Below are 17,811 nucleotides of genomic sequence, written 5' to 3' on the forward strand. Positions count from 1 at the left end.
ATCAATTTTTTTCTTAGATGCATTCAGGCAAATCCTACAGGTACTTTTATTTTTGTGGCCAAGGGAACGAGGTGAAGAGGGAACTGGAGCAGATGGCTATTTTTCTTAGGTCCTTCGACCCCTGTGGCTTCTGAGTCATCTGTGTCTGGCTGGAATTATTATGGGAAGTGGTGATCCCTCTGTGCAGCTTACTCAAGGAGGTCATCATTCAGTCACACTCCTTAGGTCTTTAAGATAGAGTATAGGGTCTCTTCCTGGGGGCTCTCGTAGAGAAGGTGGCTAGGAGGTGCTGACGGTGAGGGTGAGGTCAAGTTGGAGAGGGCAAGGGAGGCATAGAGGATGCCATCAACCTGTGTGAGAACAGAAAGAGAACGGGGTTAGAAATGGAGGGGGAGCTGACCTCATCTTAGATCAGTGATCTCATACCTGAGTGCCCTGCTGATACCACAGTCCCTCTATTCTTTCCACCCCTTCTTCTCCAAGCTTCTCTTCAATTCTTTCAGGCACTAGTCTGAACTTCTTACCTTTGGGTCCGGCTTGGAGTTTCTATGTAGTCCTAGAAAAAAAAAATAAAAAGGTGCCAGGATCAGAGCATGGCAGCCAAGGTAGAGAAATGGGCAGAGGGCTCAGTAGTGAAGTCATCTGCTAGGTCAGGACCAGGGTCCGTGGGAGGGATGGGTGAGGCATGGGAAAGAGGAAAACGCTGAGGGGCACATGTGTGGGGAGAGAGTGTGTAAGGAAGAAGGAAGGGCCAAGGTGGAGAGTGGGGAGTGATGGTAGTAGAACTGACCTTCATGCCCAATGTTCTCGTACTTCTCCTCAGTGTTATGGAAGGATCCCCTGCATGGGAAGGAAAGGGTGGGAAATGTGTTAGAGGCTGGGCAGAAAGGAGTCAAAACCTGCATCAGGCTGGTTGTCTTGGGGGCTCTGCGACCTGCTTGGATCTACTCAGAAGATGTAGGCAATGGTTTGAGGCTCTCAGAAGGAGGCTGCCTGGAAGAGCTTTGAGAGGCAGTTTGTGGTGTAGCCCAGGAGAGGCCCCTGAGTGCCACCTGAAGGAGGACTGTTCTAGGGAATCACTGTTGTGGGAAGGGGCACAGGAGGAGAAATCAGAGGGGTGAATTCCTGTCCTCTCTGCTGGCACTGCCTCGGTTAGAACTGGAGAAGGAAAACCAGTGACGCTCATCTCACAGCCTCTGGGTGGGTGCTCAGGCCTTGGTCCCCAGGAGGAGACACCATTCTGGGAGGGGACCTGAGTAAGGCAGCTGGCAAAACTCAGGGAGGGAGGGAAAGGTGGGAGGGGGTTTAGGGAAGGGAAAGTGTAGAAATGGGAGGAAGGATGGAGAAAAGGAAACTGGTGGGAGGGTGAGGAGGACCAGTGCTCAGGGCAGGAAGGCGATCCCAGCATAGAGGAGAGGAGGCCAGGCTGGGAGCTGAGAGGGGTGAAGGTGCTCTGAGAAAAGGCAGATGGTAGAGGTGATGGAGGCAGATGATTCTGTGGCCACTATGGGCACATCACCAGGGGAAAAGGCAGATTGGACAATGAGCAAGAAAGAGGGAAAAATGTGGAACAGGAAGATGTGGGAAGGTTGATGTTCAAGGTGGAAAGAAAACAGGGTGAACAGAAGGAAAAGCTGAGAAATGGCCATGAAAGGAAGAGAAAGGGGTTTCCAAGAAAGAGAAAAGGGAGACATTCTGGGAAAGAATTACAGAAACTGCTGGAACCCCTAGGTCCACCATTCTTGATTTTTTTTTCTTTCATTTTTTTGGCTTGTTTGCTTTTTAGGAGCCAGAGCCACAGGAAATGTAGAGCCTAACCCAGCTGTGGGCAAACTACGGCCCGCGGGCCGGATCCGGCTGTTCTATCCGGTTCTCTTGCTCTCCCCTCCACTCCTTTACTTTGAATTTATATTAGTTCACACAAACACTCCGTCCATGCTTTTGTTCCGGCCCTCCGGTCCAGTTTAAGAACCCCTTGTGGCCCTCGAGTCAAAAAGTTTGCCCACCCCTGGAACCTGTTGGGGACATATGAGGATGTGGATGTTAATGTGAAAGCGGAGGATGAGAGTAGCTGTGAAAGACTCCCTCACACAGTTCTCATAAGGATACTTCCTGTTTCCCAAACCAGCATCCCCATTGGAGGGCAAGCGCTCACCTGTCTAGGGCTCTTGCTTTCTTTCCACCTTGAACATCATCCTTCCCACATTTAGTCTGCAGACCTGTAGAGGAACCAAGAGCATGTCAGTGTGCCATCCATGAACAGCATCTCTCCTGCCTTTTCTGCTCCATCCTACTCTGAGACCGTCCTTGGATAAACCAGGGCAGCAAAGCAGCTCTGCTGAAACCCATGCAGGAAGGGCCTAGGACTCAGAGTGGCACCAGCTGGCATCCTGAGGCTGCCCACACCTCTCCTGCTTTTGTCCTCAACACCAAATCAGGAGAGCAGCTCTTCTCTGCACTCTGTGCCCCCTTCACCCTGCCCTCTCTCCCTAACTTTCCCTCTGCTTCCTTCCACTTTCCTTGAACTCCCTGCAATCCCTCAACCTTCTCCTTCCACTGCTGAGCCTGGCCCACCTTCCCTCCCCTCCCTGCTCTTGTCACAGGCACCATCGCTCCTCCTGCTGTGACAAACCAGCTCTTATGCTTTCCTTGGAGTGGTGGCTGTTTCTCTCTCCTACCTCTGAACCTCAGGGCTGGAATCTGTTTACATTGCAGCCTGTTCCTCTCTTCCACCGAGGACTCTGTTGTTCTTCCCCACATCCCTGCACTCTCCCCCTCCACCTCCTTCTCAAGTCTCTCTACAGCATTTCCCAAGCATTTGGCCCTGGTTCACACACATCCTCTCCACCACTGCCCACCTTCCTGGGAGGTCTCGTCATCCACAGGGACAATCCTCTCAGGCACTGGACTCAGCCATCCCCCAACTCCAGTGACCTCCACTCCACTCTGCCATACCCTGGACATTATTTTTTTTAATCACTGGGAATGAAAACTCTGACATATTAAATGCTAGTATTATTTTTAATACTGTAGCTCTCTTTCCTCCCAGCCCTCTTTTGTCATCACCCCCCACCAAACACACCTGTGCTTTGACCTCCCTGAACTCTTGTCCCCTGATAATCCACTTTCTTTCAGGTTATCCAGGCTGACTCAGAGTCCTCCACTCTCCACTTGTGCCCTTTCACCAGCTTCTTAACCTCCTGATTCCCCTGTCCTACCACACTGAGCTGACAAATCACCAATCCTGCATGTGTCTATGGCACGGAATGCTGCTTGCTTACCCAATATCCATTCACCTCCTCTTACTCAGTTACAGAACCTTGATTTTATTTGGAGTGGCAGTGTGCTCCCCTACAGATAGGTGTGGGACATATTATTAAATTCTGCCCAATAAGATATAAGGGAAAATATGGGTAGGACTTCCAAGAAGGCTCCTGGACTATATCACATTTTTTCTTCATCTTTGACCCTTATCCTTACTGTCAGAAGGACAGATAACTGGCATATAGTCTTTTGTCCTTTCCTTCTTCCTTCTGTTTCCCATTTAGATTCAGAAATAATGGCTGGAATCTTTGCAGCCACCTTGGACCATGAGGCAGCCCTCAGGATAGAATCCTGTATCCAGGACAGTTAGCAGACAGGTAGGAAGGAACCTGAGTGCCTAAGGACTGGTTTCCTGTGTTGTCTGCCTCCAGTTCCTTTTATTTATTTATTTATTTATTTATTTATTTATTTATTTATTTATTTAAAAAATATGATTTTATTTATTTCATAGAGAGAGGGAGAGGGTGAGGGAGAGGAAGAGGGAGATAGAAACATCAGTGATGAGAATCATTGATTGGCTGCCTTCTGCACGCCCCCCACTGGGACCGGGTCCACAACCCGGGCATGTGCCCTGACCAGGAATCAAACCATGACCTCCTGGCTCATAGGTCGAAGCTCAACCGCTGAGCCACGCCAGTGGGGCTATTTTTTATATGAGAGGGAAAAAATCTCTCTCGTATCTAAACCACAGTTACTTGTGGTCTCTGGAGCTAGCAGGTGAACACAACTCCTAACCAATGAGTCTTAAAGGTTTCTAAACTGCATGGCTGAATACTGGTGGGGAAAAAACACAAGCATGTGCAATGATGCTTTCACAGGTTTATGGCTTCATGCCTGAATCAAATCCTTAAACACTATCTTCCACTTCCTCAGTAACTATATTACATTTTCTCTTCATCTCTGACCTTCATCCTCACTGTCAGGAGTAACCACTGTGGTATTTTCCTTGCAGAATTAAAAAAAAAAAATCCCTATTTTTATGCAGTTGAATTTATCAATATTTTTGTTTATTACTTTTTGGTTTTATATCATACTTAGGGAGGTCATCTCCACTCCATGCTTCCAGCACTATGTATTGAATTACTCATTTCCCCCCATTGATTACCTTTTAATTTACTAAATTCTTGCATATATTTGGGTCTATTTTTATCCTGCCTATATTTTCAGTTTTTTCTTTTCTTCCATTACTTTATCTTTTATCTGTTTGTTTATTATGTGCTAGTATTGCAGCTACTCTAAATGCATTATGTTTAATTGTCATAACAACCCTGGGGTAATTACTAATATTATCCCCATTTTACTGATGAGTAAATTGAAGCACAGAGTAATAGTACCACTGTGCCAGAGTTGACCCAGCCAGGATTGATTGCAGGCAGTCAGATTTTATGCTCTTCACCTTTGTGCTTGAATATCTAAAAGGGCAGCCTGGGCAGTGTGGCTCAGTGGTCGACCTATGAACCAGGAGGCCATGGTTCAATTCCTGGTAAGGGTTGTGAGCTCCATCCCCTGTGTGGGGTGTGCAGAAGGCAGCCAATCAATGATTCTTTCTCATCATTGATGCTTCTCTCTCCCTCTTCCTTCCTCTCTGAAATCAATAAAAATATAAAAGAATAACTAAGAGGGCAAATCTTATTGCAAATTTTTAAAACATAATTTAAAATCAATTTTGGATGCTGTTGGGGCATAAATAATTAATGCCTCTAACCCTGCCCTCTCTTTGAGCTGTAAATGCAAACATCCAAATTTCTGATGGACATCTCTACTCACCTGCCCACACAGGTATCTCAAATATAACATATCCCACATTAGAGGAATCATTTTTCTCCCCCAAATAAGGCTTTTGACTTGCTATGGTCCCTAATTCACTTGGTGGTTTCATTACAGCCTCACTCACCCAAGTTGCAAACATGGGATTTCTTCCTGCTTCCTTGCTGCTACATCAACCCAATCATCAAGTCTTACTGGTTCCCTCTTACCCTTTTCCAGAATCTGACTCTCTCCACAGACCTATGTATCTGCAAGGTGAAGTGTGTAGTTGCCTCTTGGCTGCTTCATATTGCCTCTTGAATTTTGGATGCGATTTATGAGGTCTTCTTTTCCATAGCACTGAGCTATACACTTAAATATGGTTAAAATGGTAAATTTTATAGTGTGTGTCTTTTGCCACAATAAATTTTGTGGTGCCTCCTCCATAGCACTGAATTACTTTTGGTTCCCAGAATGGTTTCCTGTGCTTGGAAGAACAGTGATCTCTATGCCACCCTCCCCACTTCCCTGGCTAATTCTTCTTTATTCTTTGAGACTTTTTGCAAGTGTTACTTCTTCTGGAAAGTCCTTCCTGGTTCCTCTCCTTCCTCCCAATCTATCATAGTTCTTTCCAAGTGAGGCAATTAGCCCTTGAAGTACCTCCTGCTCCCTCTGAGTTCCTTGAAAGCAAGAACTCTGCTTTATTTACTTACTAGAGGCCTGGTGCACAAAATTCATGCATGGTAGGGTCCCTAGGCCTGGCGGGCGATCAGGGCCAATCAGGGCCTTCCGGCTGCCAGCCGGGGCCTTCCTTCATTCTGCACCACACCCTGGTGGTAAGCGCATGTCATAGTGAGTGATCAAATTCCCAGTCTCCTGGTTGAACTCCCGAGGGGACACTTTGCATATTAGCCTTTTATATATATAGATAACTCCAATCACAAGCCAGGTCCTGGAAAAGGGGCACCCCATTAATGTTTGCTGAGCTAAGCCAACTTTCTGTCACATCTGCTCTCTCCTTACTTTTCTCAGGGCAGATCCTCCACTCCCCATGAACCAAAAGGTGAGGACTAATGATAAACTGTTAAGTCAAGAACCAAGAACTGGAAAAATGATCAGATTTGTGGAGAGGGGTTTGTTTGGAGTGGTGGTTCTCAAACGTGATTACTCACAGATACCACTTGAGGAGAATATTAATACCACTTGAAGCCCAGACCTCGCCCCAGTAAGATTTTGTTTTTAACAGGCTTCTGTGTTCATTCTGATGCAGGTGGGTTCAGAGAAACATCTGGTTGGGAAGACTGGAGAGAGAGTGGGGTCTTTGACCACTTACCTTTGCTTCTCCTCCACCTGAGGTAGACTATCAATCCCAAAATTGCAATTATGATCATGGCACCCGCCAGTGCCACCCCAACTATAGCTCCTAGAGTCAGGGGCCTATACCCTGATCTCCCTTTGTCCTCCGAGACACTGAGGCCATCTGTGGTGGTGGTGGTGCTGCTGGGGTCCGTGGTGGTTTTCTCAGTGGCTGAGAAGACATGAGAAACAAGTAAATTCTTCCTTAGAAGACTGGAGGTATCTGGGTGAAACTGTCACATCCTGTTCTCTAGTTGGGGGAACAGTGGGGCTTGGGAACAACCCTCTGAAGCTCTCACACAAGGAGGGGTTAACAAGGTGAAATGCTGAAGGCTTATCACATACATCATTCAGTTCAAATCCTGAATCTACCACCAATCATTGGTGTGACCTCAGAACCTCATTTCATCACCTACAAATAGAGGTAACTAGATCACAGGATTAAAAAAAAATTTATTGTGGCAAAAGACACACAACATAAAATTTACCATTTTAACCATATTTAAGTGTGCAGTTTAGTGGCAGTAAGTAATTCACATCGTTGTTCAGCTCTCAGCATCAGCATCTCCAGATCTTTGTCATCTTCCCAAACTGAAAATCTCCCCATTAAACAACTTCCCATTACCCTCATCCCAGCCCTGCTATCCAACATTCTACTGTCTGTGTCTATGAATTGACTACTCTAGATGCCTCATATAAGTAGTATTGAAGAGTATTTGTCTTTTGCAGGATTGTTTTAATAAGTGAGAAAACATCTGTAAAGCACCTAGTATATACTGGAAATACGTTTTTTTTTGTGTGTTTTTTTTTTTTGAAATACGTTTTTAAAGCTACATTAATATATATTGAACTTTAGTTTCTACACACAGATTGTACCTTTGTAGATGTTTAATGTACCATTAAAAAACTGATATAGTACTAAGCCACAGAAAAAATCTAACTCTAATAAAATCTTTAGGTTAGCATGGATCAAACTCTCTGTCTACTCTTGTTAGAAATTTATACAGGAGATACAGAGAAGGTGCAGGAAGAATAAAACCAAGTCTGTTTGTGTAATTCAGGTTGTGAGCCACTTTATAAATTATCTAAAACCAGCTCTGTGGTCAAGACAGGGTAGTGGATTTACCCAGGCTGGGAGGAGTGATTCATCACTGACATAGTTAAAGTTGCCAGCACAAGTGATTATAAAAAGTAAATCGAGCCCAGCCGGGTGTGGCTCGGCAGTTGAGCATCAACCCAGGAACCAACCGGTCACCAGTTCGATTCCTGGTTGGGGCATATGCCCCAGTGTGGGGCGTGCAGGAGGCAGCCAATCAATGATTCTCTCTCATTATTGATGTTTCTATTTCTCTCTCCCTCTCCCTTCCTCTCTGAAATCAATAAAAATATATTTAAAAAAAAAGTAAATCGGCTTACCATGCACCTGTTTATGCTGGGGCCTAGGAGAGAGCCCCTCCCCCACTAACCTGGAGACAGATAAGCCACACCTTCTCACCTTCAAGTTCCCCCATCCCAGTGAGTAATAAAGGAAGATCTATTAATAAAGTACACCCCATAATAGGTTAATATAGGTCAGGACAACAAGATGATCAAGTCAGTAGGTGAGACTGAGTGGCTAATGGTTAAGAGAGGAGGCTCTGGGGTTAAACTGGGTTCAAATTCCACTTACACCATGAAGGTGACTTTGTGTAGGTGTAAGCCTCAGTTTCCCCATCTGGAACAGGAAGATGAAAGTGGTTCCTACTATAATTGCGGGGTCGTGGTGCAGGGTAACTAGGGTGATGCATACCAAAGTATTCAGTTGGGGCAAGGGCACAGTAAGCGGGAGCTGCCTTGTTGCTGATGCAGAGGGGCCTCTAACGACCAGGACAAAGGGAGAAGGGGCCAACACAGGGCTTTGTGTGGTGGGAATGAGGACGTAGGGGGTTTGCTGTGAGAAACAAAAAGGGTACAGAGGATGAAGATGGGAAGAGGGAGATGGGGAAGGAGAGGAAAAAGATGGAACCGAGGAGGGAGCACTGAGGGCCATGTTCTGGGGAGCAGAGTGAGAAAAGGAAGCAGAGAAATTGGGACAACAGGTGCTGAGTGTTACTAGGGGTTGAGGGGAGAAGTGGGAATTCCTTGGGCCGCTATTGGGTCCCTCCTGTATGTGTCAGGCTGAGCTCATGGCTGTGCGGAGACACTGACATGGGGCTAGCTGGGGCTTCACCTACAGACACAGGACAAAGGAAAGGCAGGCCACATCCTGTAAAAGTCAAGTCCATCTGGAGGATATGGGGTGAAGGCAGGAGGCAGAGCTGGAGCCCCAACTTGGAGCAAGAAGGGAGGATAACCAGGGAGCCTGGAAGGTGCTAAAGTCTGGGGATGGGGTTGGGACTGGATCTGGAGGGGGCAGTGAGGAGGGTGGGCAAGGAAGACAGCCCAAGTTTGGGGGAGATTGTGGTGAAAATGGTAAAGTTGGCAGAGGCCTGGGAAGCAGTCAGGGGCAGGGAGAGGCGTTTGAGAGAGAAGTCAGGAAGAGAGGCGCCTGGGCCAGTCCTGGGGGACGAGAGCACCGGTGGCCCGGGCAGCGGGACTCACCTCTGGTGATGGTGAGGCTGGTCCCTTTGATGGACTGCCACACCTTCTTGCCTTCCTTCCGTGTGGTCAACTGGACTCGGCAGAAGTACTTACTTTCATCCTCTCTCTGCAGGTTAGAGATCCGGAGGGAGCCATTCCTCTGGCCCTTTGCCCAGTTCAGGGAGAGGCGGTTTTTATAATCCTCATGGGTGAATGGCGGGGTTGTGTTGTAGATGAACTCTCCATGGAAGTCTTTCCATCTCCAGGATATACGCACTCTGGGATCTCTGGCTACCTCCCAGGAGTAACAGAAGGAGAAGGGGATGTCGATGGAGCCACCCTCAGGGGCTGAGAGGTGCTCTGGTTGGTTGACTTCATAATCAAAGTTTGAAATGCATTTTGCTGAGCCACCTGGAGGAGGGAGCGGGAGGGACTTTGAAGCCACTTGCAAGGACCAAGAAGATAACCCTGGCCCATCTGGCACCTTCACCTATGGGCGGAAGTGTGACCGATAATAGGACTGGCCCTCTGGCTGGGTGTCCCCCTCTCCAGGCTTGGGGTAGAAAGGAGGGTGAGGGATGTGGGGGACCCAGCACTGTGGGACCAGCCCAGCCCATTGCTTGTTGCAGGTGGGAAGTCTGGCTGGCCACAGCCCCTCCCTGGGGCTCCCCAGGGGCCCTGGTCAGAGCCAGGGGGTCCTGGCCACTCACCAGCCTGCAGCGATGCTGCCAGCAGCAGGGGCAGCAGCAGGAGCAGACCCATGGCCTTGCTCTCCTCGGGCGGGTGAGAAAACAAGCAGAGCCTCTAGGCCAGAGGGGAGGCTCTGTGGAGGGGCTGCTTCAGGCTAGTCTGACCACGGGGAGGGGCAGGATCAGGCTCCTTCCGAGGACTGGCAGGGTGGGAGCCTTCCCCAAACATGCCTGCCCCAGAATGAACAGCACTTCCTTTTACAATCTGGCTTCTTCTTTTCTGGTATTGCAGAAGAGCTTCCCCTGTGGTCAGTGACCAAGAGCCATGATATCGGCCCCCCCAGTCCCCATCTTCATGCTGATGGGTGTGGTCCTGACCTTGGCTGCCTGGGCCTCTGCCCTCCCACCTCAACTCCCTGTCTCTGCCAGGGACTTTCTCATCTCCTTAGGAGTCAGTCCCATCTCTCTGTCTCTCACTCGCTCTCCTTTTCTCTGCTTCTCTGAGTGCCTCTCAGCCTCTGTTTCTCTCATTGCAGGGGAAGGGGCAGCAGCAGGACCAGCTCAGGCTCTTTCAAGAGAGGAAAGGCAGCCAGGAGTCTCTGTCCAGCTACAGCCCCTGGAAAAGGAGGAGGGAGGCACTGGTGGAGATGCCCTCCGCCCCACCCCAGCCCCACCCCAGGTGCATCCAGCTGGCTCTTGGGCCCTTGCCCTCCCCTGCAGTTCACGGGCAGAAACAGGACACATAGGCCCCAGTCTGTTCCCTCTGCATCTCACACCCTCACTGGGATTGAGAGGTGAGTGTGGTCTGACACTTCCATCTCCCCAGAGAGTGGGCTTTCTGGAGGCCATGCCTTTACCCACAGAACTCAAGTGTGGATCTGCAGGGCCCTCTGTCTTCACCCCTTCACATATGAGACAACCAAGGCTCAGAGAGGCTGTGTCCAAGTCCATGACTCTCAAGTGATGGGTCCAGAACTGGAAGCCCACTCTTGCTGAATCCACAGAGCCTTCTGGATGCTTCTACCTGGTTGCACCACAGAGTCTCTAGGCCTCAGCACCAGAGTGCAGAGCTCTGAGGGCTGAGCCGCAGGAGGCTGTATTTTTATAATGCTCCTTAGATGATCCCATCCACTGCTGTGGGAGCCCTGGCTAATCCAGAGTCTTCCCTGGACAGAGGGGGTTAAGGCTCACAGCAGTAATGGGTCACCCCAGTGACAGTCCCTGGGACCATCACTACTGGAGAGCACTGCCAGCCTGTGACTGGTGGTGAACCTCCTTTGGTGACTCACAGGAGGCTCTGCCCATTGCTTCCCCAGAATGAGCTTGGCATCAACTTACTGAGTAGACCTTGGGAGTGGGTGGACATGACTTCATCAGAGGAATTAACCTTGGTCTTTTGGAGATGGAAGCAGCAGACCAAGTTCCTTTTAAGTCAGTTTCTTGCCCAATCCTAACAGGTTTCTTCTACATTTCTCCCACAGCCAACCAGGCAGCCCCTGCCCCTCTCTGTGTCTGCTTTTCATACCCCTCCTGCTAGGCCTGAGAGAGAGGTTTCAAATTTTTATGGAAGCCTCTTATCTGACTCAGCCACAAAACTTCCATTGCCTCATTTCAGCTTTATAACATTCTGTGGGGGGTGTATTATAATCTCCATTTTACCCACAGGGAAGTTGAGGCACAGAGCTTAATGTCATTCAGTCCTCTGGGCTGTGAAAGATGCTTGGGAGGCCTGGCCAGCGTGGCTCAGTGGTTGAGCGTCAACCTATGAACCAGGAGGTTTTGGTTTGATTCCCAGTCAGGGAACATGCCCGAGTTGTGGGCTCAATCCCCAGTGTGGGGCGTGCAGCAGGCAACCGATCAATGATTCTCTCTCATCACTGATGTTTCTATCTCGCTCTCCCTCTCCTTTTCTGAATTCAACAAAAATATATTTTTTAAATTAAAAAAATAAAATCTCAATTTAAAAATTGAGCTAAATATTTGAATAGATATTTTGTCAAAACAGATATATGGGTAACTAATAAGCATGAGAAGATGTGTAATATCATTAGTCATTGGGGAAATGCAAGTGACCACCACAATGAGGTGTCATTAAACATCTATTAAATGACTATAATTAAAAGGCCGACCAGACTACCTGTCAGCAAGGATGTGGATCAACTGGAACTCTCAGACACCACAGGGGGGAATGTGAAATGGCACAATCACGTTGGCCGTTCCGTAAAAGTTAAGCACACACCTAATATATGACCTAGTCATACCGCTCACGGGTATGGCAGTGTTGACCAGCCATACCAGCATCACCTGGGAACTTGTAAGACATGCTAATTCTCAGGTCCCACCTTGACCACTGAAGTTGAGAACCACTAGGAGTTTGACTGAGGGCCTGCCTTGTGTGTTCCTTTAATTTTCACAGCAATTCTGTGAGATGCAGGAATTTTATTCTTACCTTACAGAGAAAGAAACAGAGACTCCAAGAGTTTACCTCACTCCAATTTCCTCTATTCCTTTGGAGTTTGAACCACCCTCAGGTCTATGTGCCTTGTGAGCTGATGCTTAACCAAATGATTGCTCCCAGACCCCTCACAGTTTAACCTCCCTCCCCTCTCCTCTCCTCCCACAGCCTTTCGCAGAGAAAGTTGTTCATCTGTGCTTCATTCAGCTGCTACTCATCAAGGTCTGGGGAAGCAAAGGACGAGGGATGCAGTCCCTGAGGTGGGGCAGGCCACGGGAGCCATGGCACAGTGACACACCTTCTCTGAAGGACAGGAAAGGAGGAGAGACTAGGGGGACAGTCTTGGTCCCTGGCCTTCCTCATAGACTGTGTGCCTCTGCTGACGTCACCCTCTTTACTTCATCCGGTTTTCCATCAGGGCAGGGGACACGGAGAGGGTTCATCCTGGCCCTGGGTGGGCACAAGCCTGCAGTGAGCCCTGCAGGAATTAGTGTCCAGCTGGGAAGGGAAGACTCGCCATGTGAAACAAGTAGAGGGAGTCCCAGACCCCACCAAGTTAGAGCTGAAACAGGCAAGGATGACCCTCCCACTTTCTGGGTGCTGGGAGGCTTGCAATTGTATTAAAGATGTTTCCTTATTCGCTATATCCTTTTTAAAAAAATGTTTCTTTTATTTTTTAAATTTATTTTTTGAAAGTATTACAGATGTCCCCTTTGTTTTTTTCCCCCCATTGACCCCCTCCTCCCCACACTGGCCCCTCCCTAGCCTTTGCCACGTTACTGTCTGTGTCTATGGGCTATGCATATATGCATATAAATTCCCCAGTTAATCTCTCCTCCCCAACCCCCACCCCCATCTTCCCTCTGAAATTCATCAGTTTGTTCATGGTTCTATGTCTCTGGATCTATTTTCTTCATCAGTTTATTTTATTCATTAGATTCCACATATGAGTGAGATCATGTGATACTTACCTTTCTCCTACTAGCAATAAATTAAAAAGACCAAGTGGGCCGAAACCGGTTTGGCTCAGTGGATAGAGCGTCGGCCTGTGGACTGAGGGGTCCCGGGTTTGATTCTGGTCAAGGGCATGTACCTTGGTTGCGGGCACATCCCCTGTAGGGGGTGTGCAGGAGGCGGCTGATCGATGTTTCTCTCTCATTGATGTTTCTAACTCTCTATCCCTCTCCCTTCCTCTCTGTAAAAAATCAATAAAATATATTTAAAAAAAAAAAAAAAGACCAAGTGGGATTTATTCTGGGGATGCAAGGCTGGTACAATATTCACAAATCAACGAATGTGATACATCACATAAACAAGTTGGAAGACAAAAATCACATGTTCATATCAATTGATGTAGAAAAAATATTTGATAAAATCCGACACCCTTTTTTGATAAAAACTCTCAGCAAAGTGGGAATAGAGAAATCATACCTCAACCTAATAAAGGTCATATATGACAAACCTACAGCCAACATCATACTCAATGGGCAAAAACTAAAACCATTTCCCCTGAGAACAAAAATGTTAGCTATATTCTTATGGTTTTCTTCGTTATTTTTAAAAAATATATTTTTATTGATTTCAGAGAGGAAGGGAGAGGGAGAGGGAGAGATAGAAACATCAATGATAAGAGAGAATCATTGATGGGTTGCCTCCTGCATGCCCCACACTGGGGATCGACCCTGCAACCCAGGCATGTGACCTGACCAGGAATCGAACCGTGACCTCTGGGTTCAAAGGTCGATGCTCAACCAGCCGGGCTATTTGCTGTATTCTTTTTTTTTTTTTTTTTAATATATTTTATTGATTTTTTACAGAGAGGAAGGGAGAGGGATAGAGAGTTAGAAACATCGATCAGCTGCCTCCTGCACACCTCCCACTGGGGATGTGCCCGCAACCAAGGTACGTGCCCTTGACCGGAATCGAACCCGGGACCCTTCAGTCCGCAGGCCAATGCTCTATCCACTGAGCCAAACCGGTTTCGGCTATTTGCTGTATTCTTGATGCTCTGACATCCAGGGCCTCATTGACCAGGAAGAGATTGCTCCTCCTACCCAATTCTCAGACATAGCAATGGACTGGCCCAGGAGCATGCCTTTCATATGCAAAACTACAAGTACAGAGCTCTGACTTCCATCCACCTCCTCTATCTGGCTCTTGGGCTCCTGGAGGCTAATATTTGGCTACTTTAGTCACCCATGGCCAACCAGATACCAGACAACACGGGACAGCCCTAATCCCCAGAGCCTGCAGAAATTATTCAAACGAGCCACTCCTAACCCTGCTCAGCCTGCCTGTCTTCCCTTTCTCACGGGAACACGGAAACACGACAAAGCCTGCTGTCCATGTTTCCCCCAGGCTCCCTCTGCCTCCTGACCGACCCTGGTGCCCAGGCCGTGCCTCTTGTTTTTAGGGATTTGTGAGTATAAATATCTTTCCTGTGACTGTCTTTTTTATGTTTGTGCGTCTTACCATAACATGATTAAAACAAATCTAGGGTATATTTTTAAATAACACAACTCTCCCAGCAGCCTCAGGAGCTAGGCAGGGTCTGTTAATGGTCCTCATTTTACACAGGAGGAAAATGAGGTCCTGAGTGAAATTATGAATCTCAACTGAGGTCACATGGCCAGTAATTGTCTGCTGTGCTGCTGGGGCTGAGCCCAGAGTGCACGTTCTCCACTACTTCCCCATCAGGGACAAGAGTCATCTGGGCCATAAAACAACCAACAGTTCCTTTATCTGTGTTGCATTCCTGCTGCACAGGGAAGATGTTTGAGGCCTGACTGGGGTACGGCTCATGGACCTTTGGGTCCTTGTCACCTGGCATAGTGTGTGGGGCAGTCAGTGCTGACCAATGTGTATGGGAGGAATGGAGAGGTCTTTAAAGGGTGGGTATCAGGCGATAAGGATCCATGCAGCTTTCCAGGCAGCAGGCAGTGCTTTCTGAGTTACCTCATTCTGTCCTCACACAGACCCTCTAAGGGAGATACTGTTATTGTCTCCACTTTACAGATGAGAAACAGGCTAGGGAAGGCAAGTCATTTGCTCCAGCTGTCTGGCTCCAGAGCCTGCCATCTGTAGTTTCTGCCTCTGTCATATTCACAAGTTTCATTTGTCATGTGACTGAAACTTTCTCACATTTCAGCCTCCTTCTCATGCCTGCATTTCAGCCCTAGTTCAGTCTGACAAATGCGGGTTGAGCTTCTAGGAGGTGAGATCAGAGGGCTGAGAACCAGCAAGCAAAGGGTGACTCCTGACTTTGCTGAGCTCCCAGACTGGGAGAAGAGGAGACTCACAAAGAAGGGAACAGGAGATCGCTGTCTCCCTCCCCCTTAGAGCAGTGCTGTGCTGGTCAGTATTCAACAAACAGCTTTCCAGAAAGAAGTGCTGACTTGTAGCATTTGCCAATTTCCATGGTGTAGAAACTTCCACAGTACCGGTTTAACTCCTGCATGGACTGAGTGTTTGTGTCTCCCCCTCCCCCCCGGCCCCCACTCCCACCTCTAAATTCATGTGTTGAAGCTTTATCCCCCACTGTGGCTATATTTGAGATGGCATCCCTAGGAAATAATTAAGGTTAAATGAAGTGGGGGGGGGGGCGGGGGAGGGGGGAAGCGGTGGGTGCTGGCTGATCCAATAGGAATAGGTCCTCATATGAAGTGACACCAGATCCAATAGAATTAGGGTTCTCATAAGAAACTGCTTTCACCCTTTCTCTGTTAACCATGTGAGCACATTGCCACTACCCTCAAGCCAAGGAAAGAGGCCTCAGAATGAAACCTACCCTGCTGGCCCTCTGACCTTGGACTTCCTATTCTTAAGTACTGTGAGAACAGAAGCCACCCCATTTGTGTTATTGTTATGAAAGCCAAAACAGACTAATGTAACTACCAGTGTGAAGTCATTGAATGTAGAGCTGGGAAGAAATGCACAGTAGTCACTATATCATATTCCCACCATGCAGATATAATAGCATAATTAACCTCAAGTGCATAGATAATACTAAAATATGATAAAATAAGTAGGAAGTGATGAGCTTCCTTCATTTTTGATAAAATTTATCTGTAATTTTATATTTCATTTTTTTAAAATATATTTTATTGATATTTTACAGAGAGGAAGGGAGAGGGATAGAGAGCTAGAAACATCGATCAGCTGCCTCCTGCATACTCCCCACTGGGGATATGCCCGCAACCAAGGTACATGCCCTTGACCGGAATCGAACCCGGGACCCTTCAGTCCGCAGGCCAACGCTCTATCCACTGAGCCAAACCGGTTTCGGCTATTTCATTTTTCTTTAACTATTTTGAAGTGTACAGTTCACTGGCATTAAGTACTTTCACATTGTCATGTGCATATTATTTAATTTAATAATGGCTGTGTTTGACAACATGCTTACCATAGTCTTCTGTGTCAACAAAATGCCTAACTGTTTTTCTCTTGCTGCTTTTAATATTCTCTCTTTGTCTTTTGCTCTTGGCATTTTAATTATGATGTGTCTTGGTGTGGTCCTCTTTGGATTCCTTTTGTTTGGGGTTCTGTGGGCTTCCTGGACTTGTAAGTCTATTTCTTTCACCAGGTGGGGGAAGTTTTCGGTCATTATTTCTTCAAATAGGTTTTCAGTATCTTGCTCTCTCTCTTCTTCTGGCACCCCCATAATTCTGATGTTGGTACGCTTGAAGTTGTCCCAGAGTCTTCTTACATTATCTTCAACTTTTTGGATTTTTTTTTTTTGCTTTTTCAGTTGAGTGTTTTTTGCTTCTTTGTATTTCAATTCTTTGACTTGATTTTTGTGTTCCTCTTGTCTGTTTTTGGGTCTCTGTATAATATTTTTTATTTCAGTCAGTGTATGTTTAATTTCTAGTTGGTCCTTTTTCATCTCTTCGAGGGTCTCGTTATATTTATCAGCCTTTTCTAGGATATTCTTAAAAAGCCTTATAACCGTGGTTTTGAATTCTATATCCAGTCGTTTGTTTTCCTCCATTTCTTTCGTTTGTGATCTGATTCTTAGATGCCGCATTTTCACTGCTTCCCTGAGTTGGTAGATTTGTGTGCTAGGTTTCCAATTTGGCCCAGTGGGTCTGCCTCCCCAGTTAACCTGAGGTGGACACTCTTGGTGCACACCTTTGTGGACTGTGTGCACAGCCTTGTTGTAATTAAATCTTTATTGTTGTTGGTATCACTGGGAAGAATTGACCTCCGGGCCAGTTGGCTGTAAAGATCAGCTGTGTCTATGCTGGGAGAAGTCCGGTGCTGGAGACAGCCTTATAGGATTAGACTTGCCAAATTGCAATAGCCTCTGTGCTCAGCTTGGATGGGGTGGAGTCTCAGTCTTGGCTTCCCGTCAGCCTTGCCCTTGCGCACACGTGTGTGCCTTCAGTCCTCTGCCTTCCTGGCTCCCGAGTCTCCGCCCGAGAGTCCAGACTCCCCCCACAAGAGCGTGGGTCCCCAGGGGCTCGCCTGGAACTGGGGTTCACTGCAGTCAGAACTGGGGCTCACTTCAGTCAGAACCGGGGCTCAGTGCCGTCAGGAGCCTCTCACTCCCTTCCACTAGGGAAAGCCTGTGGCAACCTCCGCAGCCTTTGTGCGCACTGGCGCGCGCGGACTTTCAGTCCTCTGCCTTCCCCGGCTCCTGAGTCTCCGCCCGAGAGTCCAGACTCCCCCCACAAGAGCGTGGGT

At 47.6% G+C, this 17,811-nt stretch overlaps 1 protein-coding gene across 1 annotated transcript; it reads right to left on the reverse strand.

Moving 5' to 3' along the window:
* Positions 1-15: 15 nt before the first annotated feature.
* PILRA (paired immunoglobin like type 2 receptor alpha) lies at positions 16-9,917 on the reverse strand. Its single transcript, XM_080679128.1, has 7 exons — positions 9,696-9,917; positions 9,007-9,396; positions 6,404-6,598; positions 2,156-2,219; positions 791-840; positions 525-556; positions 16-350 (listed from the first exon to the last, which is right to left on the reverse strand). Exons 1-7 carry the CDS (start codon positions 9,745-9,747, stop codon positions 222-224), a joined length of 912 nt encoding a protein of 303 aa, XP_080535254.1. The 5' UTR covers positions 9,748-9,917; the 3' UTR covers positions 16-221.
* Between the last annotated feature and the right edge of the window lie 7,894 nt (positions 9,918-17,811).

The sequence above is a fragment of the Plecotus auritus genome (assembly GCF_963455305.1).
Source record: "Plecotus auritus genome assembly, chromosome: 7".
Lineage (NCBI taxonomy): Eukaryota > Metazoa > Chordata > Mammalia > Chiroptera > Vespertilionidae > Plecotus > Plecotus auritus.